Source organism: Bubalus kerabau, chromosome X (assembly GCF_029407905.1).
Source record: "Bubalus kerabau isolate K-KA32 ecotype Philippines breed swamp buffalo chromosome X, PCC_UOA_SB_1v2, whole genome shotgun sequence".
NCBI lineage: Eukaryota > Metazoa > Chordata > Mammalia > Artiodactyla > Bovidae > Bubalus > Bubalus kerabau.
The window spans coordinates 78,015,152-78,033,387 of NC_073647.1; the positions used below are offsets into that span (position 1 = coordinate 78,015,152).

General features: G+C 36.5%; 1 protein-coding gene across 6 annotated transcripts in view; it reads left to right on the forward strand.

Annotated features, from left to right (window-relative positions):
- PLS3 (plastin 3) overlaps positions 1-18,236 on the forward strand; it is a 97,595-nt gene that overhangs the window by 63,106 nt on the left and 16,253 nt on the right. For all 6 annotated transcript variants that reach the window (XM_055562943.1, XM_055562941.1, XM_055562942.1 and 3 more), the window contains 6 exons: positions 3,291-3,454; positions 9,300-9,429; positions 10,162-10,294; positions 12,995-13,076; positions 13,833-13,998; positions 15,911-16,053. In XM_055562943.1, the coding sequence (XP_055418918.1) occupies positions 3,291-3,454; positions 9,300-9,429; positions 10,162-10,294; positions 12,995-13,076; positions 13,833-13,998; positions 15,911-16,053 (818 nt within the window). The remainder of the gene's footprint in view (positions 1-3,290; positions 3,455-9,299; positions 9,430-10,161; positions 10,295-12,994; positions 13,077-13,832; positions 13,999-15,910; positions 16,054-18,236) is intronic.

Genomic DNA, 18,236 nt, shown 5'->3' on the forward strand with positions numbered 1-18,236 from the left:
CATGGGAATAGAAGCTAAAAAAGAGTAGGTATATGTATATGTATAACTGATTCACTTTGCTGTAGAGCAGAAACCAACAACATTGTAAATCAAATATACTCCAATAAAAATTAATTTAAAAATACTTCAGGATCGCTGGTTCTACAAAAATAATTTTTTCCCTCTGCTTATTTTGTGCAAGGTACTGTGCTACATACTGGGGTTGGAGAAAGATTTAGGAGAATCTTTGTCAGGAGATTTTTACAATATCATAAGATTGTCAGGTAATGACAAACTCATATTCCTCCAGACCCCCTTTAAAACATTTCTGTCCATTGCTGAAAGCATCTGTTATTACTTCTCTTACTTCAAAATGGTATTTCCACATGTGGTTATTTTATGCTAGTTATATTTTAGGGTGGCTATTTCCTGGCATCTTTTAATCACATCAGTGAGCTTCTAATTAATGCTCAAGAGAGGTTATTTCAGAGAGGGTGCACACAAGTGGTAGTTCCCCCATTGCCTGCACCTCTCTTCTACCTGAAGCAAAGAAACTGCCAGACAGACTAGACTCAGTGCCTTTGTCAGTTTCATGTAGCTTTGAATTCATTATAGTTCTCCAGCATAATAAATAAAAAAATAAACATCTCTGCCTTCCACTTCTATTATATCACTGAGAATACAAAAAGAACAACACGCTAGGTCCAAGGTGAAGTAAGTAACACAATTAAATTATGTTCTGATATGTCATTTCAGAAGTCAGAGGAAAATAGAGTATGTTTTAAAATATCTTTCTATCAGAAATTGGTTGTGTGGACAAGTTTTGATAGTCAAAAGGAATACGCCATCTCCTTCTCTATAGATATAATAAAATGAAGGAATATGCTGGTTGGATACTGAGGTTTAATAATGATCAGAATGTTATTACTCTATATTTGTTTTTCATATGTATGACGGTTTTTTATCTCCAGTTTTTTAGAGCTAAAAGGGGGTCTTCTCTAAGATCAAATGAAGCCCCCCTTTTACAGATGAGAAAACTATGATCTGGAGAGATGACTTAGGCGAATTAAATGTAGTTAGAGCCTGTGTCACATTACTCCCTCTTGTTGTGTATGCTGTGTATCTTTTGCTTTGTCACACTCCCTAGAACTGAGTTGTCTTTTCGCTTTTTAAAGAAAATGGGAGAAACAGATTGGTATGTGCATAGGGAAAGGTGTATTTAAATCCAAGAATTTCATTCATCAGAAGTTGCTAAAATCCTACCGCAGTGCCATGTGGATTACTTTGTTCTTTTTAGCAAATGCAGATGTCATTTTTGGATTGATTTCTGCATATAAACACTTACTAATAAAGTGTTTGATGTATGGCCTTTTATATGTTCAAAGCAAAAACAGTGAAGATGTGCCCTAAGGGGAATCAAGTACTTTACCTTGAAGGAACTATTAGTGATTTTCAGAAGTGTTGGGTACTTTGGTGATGATGCTTTAAAAGTATGAATATTTTAATTGATAGATTTAAAATAGGGTAATCTATGCTTAAGAATATTTGACTCTAGAATCATATACTTCATTAAAACTAAACATAACAATTTCATCAGCTTTCAGTTTATTAGGGAAATGGTTTCATACGGGGATTTAATATTGTAATAATTGGCCCACATTGGCTAATATCAGTTTTGCTTCAGTCACACTTAGAAGAAAATCCAAAGTGTGGACCATGGTCTATATGAGCTTCCATGATCAGTTCCCTGACCTCATCTCTCATTTTCTCCTTTGCTTACTCTGCTCAAGTCATACTGGATCTTTGCTGTCCCCAAAACACGTCAGATACACTTTCACATCACAGACTGTATTTGCTCTTTCCTCTACCTAAAATCTGCCCCCCACAAATAGCCACATGATTCACTTTCTTACCTCGGGTAAGTCTTCATTCAAATATTACCTCATCAAAGTGGCCATCCTTGATGATTCTATCTAAATAGCACTCACACCATCACCCATATCCCCACCTGTCACTATAACCCAGAGTTCTTCAACTTCAGCGTTACTGAAATGTTGAGCTGCACAATTCTGTGTTGCAGGATGGGAGTGGGAGTGGGGGTCATATGCACTGGACGATTTTTAGTAGCATTCCTGGCCTTTGTGCACTGAATGTTCCCTGGAGGGCAAAATAGCCCCCATCCTAATCCCTTACCGCTCTTTATTTTTCTTCATAGCACTTATGCTATATGTTACTTGCTTATTGTCATGAGAAGGTGAGCTTTTGTCTAGCAAGACTTTGTTTCATTGGTTGCAGTATCTCCAATCTTAGGAATGGTATCTGGTGCAATTTTGTTTTATTTTTTGTTTTGGTACAGTTTTTAAGTAATATATCAAATAGATTAACTTCATAGTATATATTCTTGAATGGTGTTGGCATCATCTTGAGTCATTTCTCTATTCAGATTGTTTCCCTCTATTATAATTAAATTTATATATGAAAATCAGTGGAGGACCTAAGGAACAAAAAGCATTTCTGAACATTTAAGTATATGAAATAGCTGGCGAAAGTCCAACTGTCTACTAAAAAATTACACCTCAGGACATTAGCCCTCTTTTCCAATAAATTAACTTTTAGTCATTGATCAGTTTTTTTTTTTCATTTTTAATTGTTTCAGAATAAGCATTATCAGCACTTAGATACACTCTGTTAAAATTATGAAAGCACAAAAATTTTTAAATTATTTGTAGACTTCATTTAAACATTTGCATTACTTATGACTATATTTATTTTTGTGAACTCTGTATTTGTTTTGGATTAACATTTATTTACATTAACTCTTGAAAAATTGGCACTCAAGAGGATAGCATATTTCAGGTGTTCTATGTAATATAATTAGCATTAATCACAAACTGTTATCTTTGACAAAGGGGAGAATAAGGGGCATAAAACTGCTAAATAGCTACAGTAAGAATTGTTTTATAGCATGGCAGTGTTTTATTGGTGTATAATCTATTCTGAAGTCCTGTCAGCTTTATCATTTAATGATAATTTTATTAGACAACTGTGCTTTCCTAATATTAGGGATGCTATTTTTAAGCTAAGCTACTTATACAGTTCAAAATACAAGAAACATGATGTAAGCCATGCCCTTTCAGTTAAAATTTGCATTTCCCTTTCAGACCTCTTTAGGTAGCAAACAATAAGAAAGGATAGTACTGTATTTAGGCGAGCTTATAAACTTTAAGCTTTAAGAACTGAGTCTAAAATGAAGAAAAATATTCTGTAGGTTAACTTATTTACTTTTTTGCTTGTTCTCCCTTATCAAAAAGACCTCAACAGCAATGGATTCATTTGTGACTATGAACTTCATGAGCTTTTCAAGGAAGCTAATATGCCATTACCTGGATATAAAGTGAGAGAAATTATTCAAAAACTCATGCTGGATGGTGACAGGAATAAAGATGGGAAGATAAGTTTTGACGAATTTGTTTATGTAAGTATGTGAAAACCTACCATTTATTAGAAGTAATGATTGCTTCTTTGTCTTGTGGGGTCTTTTAGTAATAAGTCCTATTAAGTTCCTAAATATATCATAGTAGTATTGTTATAACTAATAAAATTTCTCTCATCTCATCCACTGCATTTAGTTCATTCTTTTAGCTATTAGAATATCTTAACAAAAGAACTGAGAAAAAAACACTGACAGAATCAAAGATATAACACTGTGCTTGCTGTGTAAGGTGAACAATCTCCTTGGCGGAGGGGCATCATTAAAGGACATTTTTCAAGGTGTGAAATCACATCCTTGAAGTGCTCTTTCTATAGGTGAACAGCGTGGTCCCAAACGTTAATGATACACCCTGACTCACAGTCTTGGAAGCTTCCTGAGTTCAACTTTCTGATTAAAAACATGTTTGCTAATCTTGTGGCAGTAGTAGTTAACTGTACCATTTTCCCTAGGATAATGATTTTGATAATTAAAAGTTAGAAACATATCTTTTTAACCCATTGGAAGAGGCAGTTAAAATTCTTGTTTTCTTCTCTAGTATCATCAAATACTCTTCAAGGTTAGGGGCTGATTTCTTAATTCTACCCCCAAGCACCTAGTGTTCCATACTCAGTGCTTAGAGAGTGTGTGTGTGGTACTCATTATTGAAATTTAATGCTTTTAGCTGCTAGCTAGTGGGGTCAAAATTTTTCTGGACATAGGACATTTTCCATCCATATTCATTGACAAAGTATTTGAGATAGATGTTAAAGAATAGCTGTTTCCTCAATTAAAAACACTCTTAAGATTTCATCATTTTATTATTCATTTAAGACTGAGTTTGACTAGATCTTATTTGGCATTCCTTATGTGTATTACAGATAGTAATTAGTGCCTAATATTATCACAAACTTCCTAGCACTCCTATCTCTTCTAAGGTTTGTTTTTGCCCCAAGACACCTGAAATGATAACATATACTCCCATCAGTAACCACAGCTCAATATAGCAAGTGAAATTCTGATATGTTTTCTCCTATTAGAATTAGCCCCTTTAGAACACTTGGAGTGTTCCAGAAGCAAATTGACTAAGTAATGATGTCTGCTCTTCTGATAGATAGCATTTGCCTGGGGGCAGGGCAGGGAGGAAGGGAGCATTACTGTTTTAAAATGCACAAGGGTCAGAATTATAATGCTGTTATAGTTCTTGCTATCTTCTTTTGCAATACTGATTTCCTCCCCACCATTTTTTGCCTCCAGCTATTGCCAAAGCCTTTTGTTTTAAATCCTGTGTTCAATAGTAAGTTGCAATTGACTTGCAATGTGAGCACTTGCATGTCCTCTGATGTATAACTTGCCCCTCTTGTAACTGCATGTTTAATTGTGAGTTTAAAGCAGCTTAGAGTGGTGGTGAACTACGATTGCTTACTTTTGATATAGTTTGCTGCTTAGAATTTTTTAATCTACTATGAAGAACAGACTTAAATAATTAAGATGTGCAGTGTGCCAGTATTTTTAAGGAGACGGTTATGAAACTGTCTTTGAGAAAAATCATCTTAGGGAAATATTTAATTTTGTATATTTTGAAATGTTGCTGATTCCACACAGCTGTTTGTGGCTGTGACTAACCTAGTATTTTCTTTAAAAGTGAATAATAAGCTTCATAATTTTGGCATCACCTGGGACTTTTTTAAAAATAAAATACTAATGAGAACCTTGTTGGTTAAAATATATGTATTTTAGAATTGGAAGAAATCAATATGTTTATATGCCTTCATTTCTCAAATTAAAAAAAAAAAAAAAAGCCTGGGTTTCTCAAAAAGGAAGTGACTTGCCCAGCATTACACAGGGAACTAGTGGCTTTGTCAGTTACCCCTCTTTGTTCAAAAAATTGGTAAGGAAGACAGTAAAATAACTCACCTGCAGTTTCAGAATGATACCACCATGACTGTACTGAAAGAAAGATGGGTGTATGATTAACCAAGCAGACATCTGTTCACTCCCATCTGACTTGTCATCAATGAAACCTCTTACAAATCATTAGACAAAATATGGTAGATCCTAGTTATCTGAGAAAAAGGAAGTGTTGCAGGAAGGGGGATCCCTTCTAGGGCCCGAAACTGGGCTCTTGTCTAATACTTAGAAATTAATTGTCTGAGGAGTGTGCTGACATGTGCTGACAAAGCAAGATATTTTACTGGGAAAGGGCACCCGGGTGGAGAGCAGTAGGGTAAGGGAACCCGGGAGGCAGCTCTGCCAGTGGCTCGAAGTTTTATGGTGATGGGATTAGTTTCCAGGTTGTCTTTAGCCAATCATTCTGACTCAGAGTCCCTCCTGGTGGTGCACACCTTTTTCAGCCAAGATGGATGCCAGAGAGAAGGATTCTGGGAGGTGGTCGGACATGTGGTGTCTCCTTTTGACCTTTTCTGAACTCTTCCGGTTGGTGGTGGCTTATTAGTTCCCTGTTCCTTACCAGGATCTCCTATCATAAAACAACTCATGCAAATGGTTATTATGGTGCCTGGCCAGGGTGGGCCATTTCAGTCAGTGTGCTTCCCCTAAAAGAAGCGCGTTATTCCTGTCAGGGATTAACATAAGGAAATAGAAATAAACATGTTCTTGCATGTTAGATTTTTGGTTTTTATTTAATTGCTGCTTAAAAGGTATTAATTGCAAACCAGGCTACCAACAAAATGTCTGTATTAATATTGGAGAAGGATATATATATATATATATCAGAAAAGAGTCCCCAAATTATATGTAAACTTCACACATTAAAATTAAATATATATTAACTGATCTTGTTTCTCTTGAGTATTTCAAAACTAAGTTACTAGATTTTTATACTTCTTAGATTGTAGTAAGGTATTTTCCTACATCTATCAAAAGACCGGTATATCATAGAGATAAGTAACTTCATATAAGCAAAGTGCTTAGAACTGTACCTGGTATATAGCAAATACTATAGAAGTGTTAGTTGTTGGTAGTTATTTCTATTTATTAAACTGGCAGTGTTCTCTTCCTATTATTACTAAGTTTAGGCCTACTACAGATTTCCAAATACTAAAAATTCAAACCTAGTATATTGGAAACAAACCTCAAACACTGGAAGCCAGTCATATTTTTTTGCAATTCTTTCTGAAATCTTTCTTTCTTAAACGCCTATGTCTCTGCATTGCTTTGGTTTAGCCACTAGTGTTCATCTAGGAAGGTGATGACACTTTTAAAAGGAATACAGGACATATATGTTTCATAAAAGAGACTGGAAAAGATGTATAGAACCAGAGAGAGCAGTGTACACCAAGAGCTTGTTCATACATGATAAAGCAAGTCCCTCCTCCTGGAGGAAAAACAGCATGAAACAGTGAGCTCATTAGTATCACAACAGGCAGCTTTGAATAGATTCATTGACAACTCTCCAGCACTGTAGCTGGCCTGGTGTTTTCTCTGATTTCAGAGATTCTTGTTAAGCCAAGGCTTATACTCAAATTGCCTTATCATCCACTGGAGAGATTTCTTTACTAAAGTAGAAAATAAAGTGTTCATTCTCACATGGTGAATCTATTGAATAAATACATAAATCTTCAGTCATCTCCTATCTTTTAACATTTGTTTAAAATATAAAGAACAGATGAAAATACCATGAAACTGCAAATTTGCACTTGGCTTGAAGAATTTATTTAGAGATATTTAGAAAAGAAAGGTCATGTAAATTTCGTAAGACAATTGAAAATGTAACTAATTTAATTGCATCTTTGCATTCAACATGTCATTCCCAAGCATCAAGGGTTTAAGTAGAGCTATGTAATTGCATTAGAATATTGTAGAGATTCTTTTTTTAAATGATTATTATTTATACTACTCCTCTTTTGCATGATGTATGCAAATTTGGATTTTTTCAGCTGAAGTTGTGATCACAGAAGCAACCTAATTTTAGAAAGTAATGATCCTTAAGACAGAAATAATTGTAATAAGAAAAATAACTTTTCATATGTCATTCTGAGGCAGTAACTCCAAGGCATTCACATTGGGAGCTTTTTTTTTGTCATTACAGTGATTTATAGTATCTCAGTCTTGAGGAAAAGGCTTAGATTTTGGATTTTAATTTACTAGACACTGTTCTACTAAATGAAGTAGAGTTCAGAATGAGGTGGGATAGTGAATATTGCTTTTTCACTGAGCAGATGGATAGTTACCAAAGAGGGACTTGTTTGAACAAAATGTATCACAATGAAAACTGCTACATTCCCAAGTAACCATTTTGTTGTATAACCTTGGCTTGGATGGTAAAGTGAAATAAATGAAATTCCAGTTGAAATCAGAGTGTGAGTAAAAATGATTTTAATAATTTGAAAATTACCCAGAGTACATGAGTCAGCTCCACACTATTGATATTTAATAGGAGTCAGTATAATGGCCAGAGAGAAGGAAGAGTGATTTCATTGGTAGTCAGTATGTGTGTGTCTATATATTATACATAATAGATGGAGGCGTGCACACACACAAACACACACACCCATTCTAAAAGTCGACCTCTGAAATTACAGGCATAGCACAAAATCACAGCTATAGAAAGTGAATAAGCTTGATTTTGTAAAACTTCGTGCCTACCATTTTCCTAAATAAAATTGGGTTTATAAGTCCAAGGAAGGCCAGAATTTAAGGATGGTAACAGGAAAAGATGACTTTGTGACAGGGTTATAGCAACTTTCCTACTGGTTACAAAAGTCACTCTCTCTTGATTAATTAATTACAAAAAGGTGTCCTCCTGGAAAGACTAAATGTGAAAAGGCACTCGTGTTTCTGCCTGCCACAGTCTTGCACAAGACCCCAGGCCTGCTTAGGGGAGTGTGGGCTGCATTTCATGCCTGCTCATGCCTGCTGTCACAGACACAGCCTGAACTGCTAAATACCACGACTCTGTTCTGTGACCTTCACATATAGGCTACCCCTCCTGAGGTGTGTGTATGAGTATGTACTTGTCAATAATGCTAAAGGGCTTTGGGTTATCTTCTATTTGCTCAGTGACTTTTCCATTAGGGTTCTAAGTTTCCTTCAATAAGCCTGGTATGTTCCAAACAACTTTTAAAGGAGTTTTTATCAAAATACTACATCTTGCTCTTGTTTTTCTGGTGGTGGCTAATTTAGCCATGCACATTGATAGCTCAGGAACACATTGGAGGTTAGGTAAGTTCCAGTATTTCAGACTTACATAAGCAGACCTTTGGAATGTCCAGTCATTCAGTCAATGGGTTAGAGTAGGGTGTGAAATTTGCTTTGTTCCATCCTGGTTTTGTGCCTTATTGTGAAGAGAAAATCACTGAAAAGCCTCTTTTCTGGGTTTATTCATCTCCTGCTGCCAACTAAGCATATTTTCCCCCTTATTATTCTGTTCTAGCTGTTACCAAGCTACCCTAGGATAAGAAATAGTTTTTTTTTGGTTGAGCTATAAAATTTCCATATTTCTTTGCACTGTATATTGTGCTTAAGAAAGGGGGAAATCCTTCAGTCTTTTCTTTGCAGGAAAAGAACAGAGTCTTCCTTGTTCTAAAAAATTTATAGATTTACCTATGCCTTTGAACTACGCTAGTTTTTGGCTTAAAGCAGATTTCAATGCATGTGACATTTAATGTTTTTGACAAGTGTGTACAGTTGATTTCTGGTGCTTAATTTTTGGTAGCAGTATTGAAGTACTTGTTTAGCATTTTATAAACTCAAGCTTAGTTTGCTTTATCTTTTAACACTCATCACCTGTGGGGGGGAATGTAGGTTACCAGCATATAAAAGAAGATCAATATGCTTATAGTTGTGCCAGATTGAAAACTGTGAATCAGCAACATGTTTTCATTAATAGATTTTCCAAGAGGTAAAAAGCAGTGATATAGCCAAAACCTTCCGCAAAGCCATCAACAGGAAAGAAGGGATTTGTGCTCTGGGAGGAACTTCCGAGCTGTCCAGTGAAGGAACGCAGCATTCTTACTCAGGTAATGGTTAACACAGTGAACTACATAGGGTACCTGCTATAATGTCAAGGAGAGGCTCTAGAAAAACCCTGCCTCCTAGGTAAGAATACAGTTGAAGTTGTTGTGATCTGTATTTGGACTGGGGCTAATACTTGCCATAAAAGCATTACAGGTATTTATTATATAGTTTTGTTAGCTTTTAAGAGCCATGATACAATATGTGCACAATACTGATATGATACAACACATGATACAATAATAGGCTTTATTATAGCAGTGTGTGCTGTCGCTTTAGTCTTGTTCGACTCTTTTATGACCATATAGACTGTAGCTCCCCTGGCCATGGGATTCTCCAGGCAAGAATACTGGGGTGGGTTGTCACGCCCTCCTCCAGGGGATCTTCCTGACCCAGGGATGGAACCCATGTCTCTTTTGTCTCCTGCATCAGCAGGTGGGTTCTTTACCACTAGCACCACCTGTGGTAATATAAATAGAATTTTTAAAGAATTTTGTAACTAACTTCTAAGAATTTTGTAATTTCTGTAAATATCAGTTAACCTTGCTCTATTTCTTTGTTAATTTTATAGCTGCTAAGAGCTATTGTGTTGCATTCAATTGTTTGGGTTTCCAAAGAGGATAACACAGGATTATGACACACTAACTGCCGTGCTCATGAACACCTATTTTAGGCTTTGGAGTCAAATATTTAACCTAGAGTATAAACTAATGTCTTCTTATTCCACATAATTTTAGAGGAAGAAAAATATGCTTTTGTTAACTGGATAAACAAAGCTTTGGAAAATGATCCAGATTGCCGGCACGTCATACCAATGAACCCAAATACCGATGACCTGTTCAAAGCTGTTGGTGATGGAATTGTGCTTTGGTAAGATTTCCAAGAGTAGTGTTCCATGTAATTGATACAGTCGTTTCTGGATGCCTGACAGATTCTTCTTGGGGAAAACTAGAATTGAAAGTTGTCTAGGTTCTGTCCATTTCATCTTCAGGTCTGTCTGTGAAAGTGCCACCAAAGGTGAATATAAAACTCAGTCATTCAGACTGGACACATCTTCCTAGAGGAGCTTTCAGCTTCCAGTTTCTTCTAATCACGGAGCAAGCTAAGCATTTCAACTTTGTTAAGCCTTTTATGTCAGTATCTCTTTATTCTCAAGTACCATAAATTCCACAAGAGAAAAACAGGCCACTTGCCACTTTTCAATCTCCAATTACTTATTTCTGAAAAATATGTTTGTCACTGCTGCTGCCCTAGACCCAACAGTGTCTCAGCCAAAAAGGTAAAAGATTATCAACAGCTTGTCAGTAGATTTACCTCTCTTTTGAAGTAGTAGAGCACAGTGGTTAACAGCATGCTCTACAATCAGTCTGCCTGGTTCCTTTTCAGGCTCTGCCTCTCAGTATCTGTATAACTGTAATCAAGACACTGACCCCTTTGAACTCTCCTACACTATTGGTGGGAATGTAAATTGCTGCAGCTGCTATAGGCAAAAGTATGGAGGTTCCTTAAAAAACTACAAATAGAGTTACCATATGATCCAGCAATCCCACTCTCGGGCATATGTCTGGAGAAAACTAAAAGAGATACATGCACTCCAGTGTTCATAGCAGCACTGTTTTACAATAGCCAAGACACAGAAATGACCTAAATGTCAGTCGACGGGGAATGCATAAAGAAAATGACTGGAACACTACTCAGCCATAAAAAGAATGAAATTATGCCATTTACAGCAACATGAATGGACCTGGAGATTATCATACTAAGTGAAGTCAGAGAAAGTCAAGTACTACATTATATCATTTATATGGGAAATTTAAAAAAATGAACTTATTCATAAAACTAACAGACTCAAGGACATAGAAAACAAGCTTATGGTTACCAAAGGGGAAAAGGGGGATGGTAAATTAGGAGTTTTGCATTAGCAGACACACAATATATATAAAGTACACTATACACTATATGTAAAGCACTATAGTGTTTTATAGTGTATATCAGATCAGATCAGATCAGTCGCTCAGTTGTGTCTGACTCTTTGCAACCCCATGAATCGCAGCACGCCAGGCCTCCCTGTCCATCACCAACTCCTGGAGTTCACTCAGACTCACATCCATCGAGTCAGTGATGCCATCCAGCCATCTCATCCTCTGTTGTCCCCTTCTCCTCTTGCCCCCAATCCCTCCCAGCATCAGAGTCTTTTCCAATGAGTCAACTCTTCGCATGAGGTGGCCAAAGTACTGGAGTTTCAGCTTTAGCATCATTCCTTCCAAAGAAATCCCAGGGCTGATCTCCTTCAGAATGGACTGGCTGGATCTCCTTGCAGTCCAAGGGACTCTCAAGAGTCTTCTCCAACACCACAGTTCAAAAGCATAGACATACACTATATATAAAATAAACAAAGTCCTACTGTATATCATAGGGAACCATATTTAATATCCTGTAATAAACCATGTGTGTGTGTTCATTTGCATTTGACTCTTTGACTCCATGGATTGTAGCCTACCAGGTTCCTCTGTCCTTGAAATTCTCCAGGCAAGAATACTGGAGTGGGTTGCCATTTCTTTCTCTAGTAATAAACCATAGCAGGGAAGAATTATTTTTTAAAAAAAGGTACTTGACTGCTTTGCATTTCAGGATCCATCCATTATGATCCCCATATTATTGTGCTTGCTCAGAAAGTTGTTGTGAGCATTAAGTAAATACATATTGGAACACTTAGAACAGTGCAGTGGGTATATTTCTGATGACAGTGTACAATATATAAAATTCATTTTTTTTCCAATACGATCATTTTGGTTGTTTAAAAAGATGATTTCTAAAAATGTGAGATATGCTTTTACTTGCCACTTATAGGCTGTAAAGAAATAATTTCCAATATTTTAATAGAGAGACTCATATGATACTATTTATTTAATATTTAAATTTTGCATGGAAATAAGCATGGTTTTCTCTAAAAATAACTTGTTTTAGGGCAGTAGTATAAACATCTAAAATGTTAGAGTCTAATTCCAAATTTTACCAAATGAGGTTGTTCTAAGTCAGATCCTGCCCCAATTAATACAACTTTTCTTTTTATCAATATTATCACTGTATTTCTAGCACCAAATATAGTACCTGTGCATCATCTAGTTACTCAATAAATATTTGGTGAATGGAAGAATCTCATGCTCAACTAATTTTCACTCTTTGTAGATGAAATCATTTTAATTATACATTATATAATCTAACAGAGAGATTCAGCTTCAATGTGGGATGTTATCTGTTTTTAACACTTAACAAAGTTTTTAATATCCAAGTAATTCATTCTTGTAAAAGAATGTGAAAAGTACAAAACATTAAATAAGAAAATATGCCATAATCCCCAACTCAGAAATATTCAACTACTATAAACACTTTGGTCTTTCCTTTATTTGCATTTTTATATGTATGTTTTTTTTGATCAACCTGACTAAAGTCATACATTGCTTTTTTTTCAGATTACATGAGATACGTGTTATAATAAGCCTTAAAATATTTGTGAATATTTATGGTTTATTTAAAAAATAAGTCAATATTTTAAAATTTATGTTTCAGTAAAATGATCAACCTTTCAGTTCCTGATACAATTGATGAGAGAGCAATCAACAAGAAGAAACTCACACCATTCATCATTCAGGTATGCACTCTTCTCTCCTTCCATGAAACTATTATTTGAGGACCTGTTTTACAGACTGAAGGCTCTGCATTTTGCATCTTCTCATTTAATTCTTACAACAGCTCTGAGTTGAGGATTATTTTCCAGATTTCATAGAAGCTGAGATGCAGAAAGATTTCAGAGCTGTACCAAGGTTAATAATGCTGGAACTAAAGTTCAAATCCAGGTCTAACTGCAAAGCCCTATATTCTTTTCATTACATTTTGCATTCAAACATACAGAAATAAGCAAGCATGTTTAAGCTCTTAGTTAATTAGCATGCTTTAAGAATAGAAAGCTTTTATTTTCCATCTAGTATTAGGGTGTTATATAGCAGTATTTCCTCATGCAAGACCATCTCTTGGGATGAGGAGATTCAGAACTTGTAGAACTCTCATGTGTATTCAGTAGACCTCTCATTTAGGCGTTTTAAGAAATTCAACACATAACCCACATGGATATACTTACTCTAGTAACTCAGCCTTTTCCTTTAGGGTCAGTATCTTTCAATAGGGACTAACTAAAAATGCCGTTAACTTGCCTTGGAAATCTGAAAAAGACTATAAAAAAGAGGCTAGATTTGTTTTAGCTATGCTTTTAACACCAAAGCTTGGATATTGCTTTCTGTGGATCATGTATGGGTAAACTTAATACATAATTTCATTTCAGTGAAGGGAAAAAAAGACTAAAAAACCAGAAATGTCAAGAAGCAAGTATTATAAATTGGCTGTCTTGCAGGAAAACTTGAACTTGGCACTGAACTCGGCTTCAGCCATTGGATGTCATGTTGTGAACATTGGTGCAGAGGATTTGAGGGCTGGGAAACCTCACCTGGTTTTGGGACTGCTGTGGCAGATCATTAAGATCGGTTTGTTTGCTGACATTGAATTAAGCAGGAATGAAGGTAATGAAACACAGTCATGATCTTGAAAATTGTTTATTGGTTATTTTTTTCTAGTCATGCAGACTGCCATGCTTTCACCTAATTGCGGTGATTAGATGATAACTAGAATTAACAGAAGGTAATGTTATAGTGTTATTCAGGAAAACAGCCTAATCACAACTTTCTTCTTTAGTAGTAATTAGCATTTGTCTGGCTCTTTAGAATTCATTTCACAATCAAGACATGAAAACCTAGAGAGTTTAAGGAATTTGTGCAAAGTTCTTTTCTGCTCTACTCACATAGTCCCCACCCCATTACCACCCTCAGGCACACCATCTCCTTTAATTTTAATACCTTTTCTATTCTATTATACATTTATGGCTCTTCAGAAATATTGTAACCTGCCCTTGATGGTTTCATATTTCCTGAATTAGCAGAAGCACCATTTTTATAGCATAGGTTTTGATATCACATCATAGACTTGTAGAATGTATAAGCATATGTGATACAATTGTCCTAAGGTCCTAGGAAGTGCTACATTGTCCTCTCCTTTTGAAGTTTAAAATATTAAGCATCACTGCAAATATTCACATTTTCTTCCAGAAATCACCATATCAATCTTCAGTTACTTTGGGGGAAGAATATATATTGGGAGTTCTCAGTATTTCTGGGTCTCACAATACCTGTCAACAGTCCTATTCTGCATATTTATCCAAGACTTTATGACACTTACAATTTTCAGTCCACTCAAAGTGGCCTGTATTTGAACAAATAAAAATTTTCTAGCTGCTGGTCTCTTCAGAGAAGTATTTATCTTGTTAGAGTTGAAGTCCATTGAACAAGGAAAGGAAGACAACAAAATTAAACTACATTGGCTCATGTAATAAGTCAAATGATTTATCTCTGACAAGGTCTCAGGTGCAGAGAGGTCAGGCTGTTTAATCCTTTCCAGCCTTTTGACTTGGAGATGGAGAACATGTGGAGGTTTCTGTACAAGTGACAATGTTGCCTCTGCCCTAACTTAAATCCCTCAGTGCCAGAGTGACATGGTGTGAAGTGGAGTCTATGAATGATGAAACTTGCCCATTAGAGATATTACTTAGACCTCTTTGGAAGTCAGGCAGTTTTAGTCTTCTTGTTCAGTGTAAATCTCCTTTTATCTTATGGGAGGTAATTATTGCATAAGGACTATACAACTTCTCCATGGAAACAGTGCCTAAATTTAGATAGTTCTCTGTGCAGATGCTCAAGCTGCTACCTCTTACCTCTGGGGATATTTACCCAAAAACCCTTGGCTGCTTCTGCACATTCAATTCAACAATAAAAAATTGTTGAAGAGCCTTTACATGTTAGGTGCTATAGAAAATGTAAAGTTGAATTCTTTTTCTTTAAAAACAGGTATGGCAAAAACCACTACAATATTGTAAAGTAATTAGCCTCCAATTAAAATAAATAAATTAATTTTAAAAAATAGGTTTAACACTTCAAGAGTTAGTTATGCTTAAATATAAATACCATACGGTTTGAATACTCTTTTAATCAAAAGGCTCCAAAGTTTTAAACATACTCCCCCAAGCCTCTGATTTTAATATTATTTAAGAACAATTTATGTAAATATATGACATAATGTGACAATGTTCAACTTAAAAGCTAGAACTTACTTGGCATTTGGAATATGAAGAATAATCAAGATGTTAAAATATGTAATGTTGTGTATTCTCGTAATTAAGTGTTTCTATCAGTATCATCTTATAACTATTTATATACTTTTATCTTTATTATTAGACTGTGAGTACCTGAAAACTAGGAACTAGGTCACAGTACTTTTTGTACCTCTGTTACTTACTTAACAGAGTGTCAAAAGACTCCATAAACATGTAATGACTGTTACCATGTAATATATCGGTTGGGTTTTTCTTTTTTACCTTTATAGCCTTGGCTGCTTTACTCCGAGATGGTGAGACTTTGGAGGAGCTTATGAAATTATCTCCAGAAGAGCTTCTGCTTAGATGGGCAAACTTTCATTTGGAAAACTCAGGCTGGCAGAAAATCAACAATTTTAGTGCTGACATCAAGGTAACTGTTTAGTTAAATATTTCAGTTCAGCTCAGTTTAGTCGCTCAGTTGTGTCTGACTCTTTGCGACCCCATGAACTGCAGCATGCCAGGCCTCCCTGTCCATCACCAACTCCCGGAGTCTACCCAAACCCATGTCCATTGAGTCGGTGATGCCATCCAACCATCTCATCCTCTTTTGTCCCCTTCTCCTCCTGCCCTCAATCTTTTGCAGAATCAGGGACTTCTGAACTGAGTCAGTTCTTCGCATCAGGTGGCCAAAGTATTGGAGTTTCAGCTTCAACATCAGCCCTTCCAAAGATAACAGAGGACTCATTTCCTTTAAGATGGACTGGTTGTATCTCCTTGCAGTCCAAGGGACTCTCAAGAGTCTTCTCCAACAGCACAGTTCAAAAGCATCAATTCTTTGGCACTCAGCTTTCTTTATAGTCCAACTCTCACATCCATACATGACCACTGGAAAAACCATAGCCTTGACTAGACGGACCTTTGTTGACAAAGTAATGTCTCTGCTTTTGAATTTGCGATCTAGGTTGGTCATAACTTTCCTTCCAAGGAGTAAGCATCTTTTAATTTTATGGCTGCAATGAAATTTCACCATTTGCAGTGATTTTGGAGCCCCCCAAAATAAAGTCAGCTACTGTTTCCACTGTTTCCCCATCTATTTGCCATGAAGTGATGGGACCAGATGCAATGATCTTCGTTTTCTGAATGTTGAGCTTTAAGCCAACTTTTTCACTCTCCTCTTTCACTTTCATCAAGAGGTTCTTTAGTTCTTCTTCACTTTCTGCCATAAGTGTAGTGTCATCTGCATATCTGAGGTTATTGATATTTCTCCCCACAATCTTGATTCCAGCTTGTGCTTCCTCCAGCCCAGCATTTCTCATGATGTACTCTGCGTATAAGTTAAATAAGCAGGGTGACAATATACAGCCTTACTTCATGGGCACATAATAACATGAAGACTTCAGGCCAGCTTAAAGGACGGAAAATCCTATGAGTTTATCACCCAGCCTCATTGCCTCTAGGCCCTGATGGTAGATTTCAGTAGAGAGACTGAGCCAAGTAAGAGCGCCACCACTAATTCTAGCTTTCATTTTGTGGAAAGGGGTTTAAGTATTATAGTGCTAACATTTTCTATTCTGCCTACCGTTCAACATACTGTACGAAAAGATCGGCAGTCATGACTTCTGTTCCTAAGTGCCTTTCCCAGGCCTCAGTGTACCTGTGTTAGTAAAGGCCTAGAATAGAGAGGGACTCAGGATTCCCCATCCCCTTTCTTATTTGGCAACTCTTCTTTCATGTGCTGCCTCCTTCAGGCATTCAGTTCTTGGAAGTGGTTATATACTCTTATGTATGTCTGCATCTCCTACCTCAGCCCTGCCCCTATTTTTAAAATTTAAATATATTTAAAAAAAATTTACAATGTTGTATTTGTTTCTGCCATACCACAACACAAATCAGCCATACATTCCCCTCCCTCTCTAGCCTCCTACCCCTCTCCCCATCCCATCCCTCCAGATCATCACAGAGCACCAGACTGGGCTCCCTGTGCTACACTGCAAATTCTCACCAGCTATCCATCTTACACTCGATAGTGTATATATGTAGATGCTACTCTCTCCATTGGTCCCACTCTTTCCCTCCCCCACTATGTCCACAAGTCCATTCTCTACATCTCTGTCTCCATTCCTTCCCTGTAAATAGGTTCATCAGTGTCATTTTTCTGGATTCCATATATATGTATTAATCTACTATATTTGTTTCTCCCTGACTGACTTCACTCTGTATAACAGGCTCTAGGATCATCCACATCAGTAGAACTGACTCAAATCCCTTCTTTTTAATGGCTGAGTAATATTCCATGGTATATATGTACCATATCTTCTTTATCCATTCATCTGTTGATGAACATGTAGGTTGCTCCAATGTCTTGGCTGTTGTAAACATTGCTGCTATGAATATTCAGCTTCCCACATAGCTCAGTCAGTAGAGTCTTACTGCAACGCAGGAGACCTGGGTTCAGTCCCTGGGTTGGGAAGATCCCCTGGAGAAGAAAATGGCAACCCACTCCAGTATTCTTGTCTGGAGAATCCTATGGACAGAGAAGCCTGGCTGGCTACATTCTATGGGGTTGCAAGAGTCAGACATGACTGAGTGACTAAGCACATGTGAATATTGGGG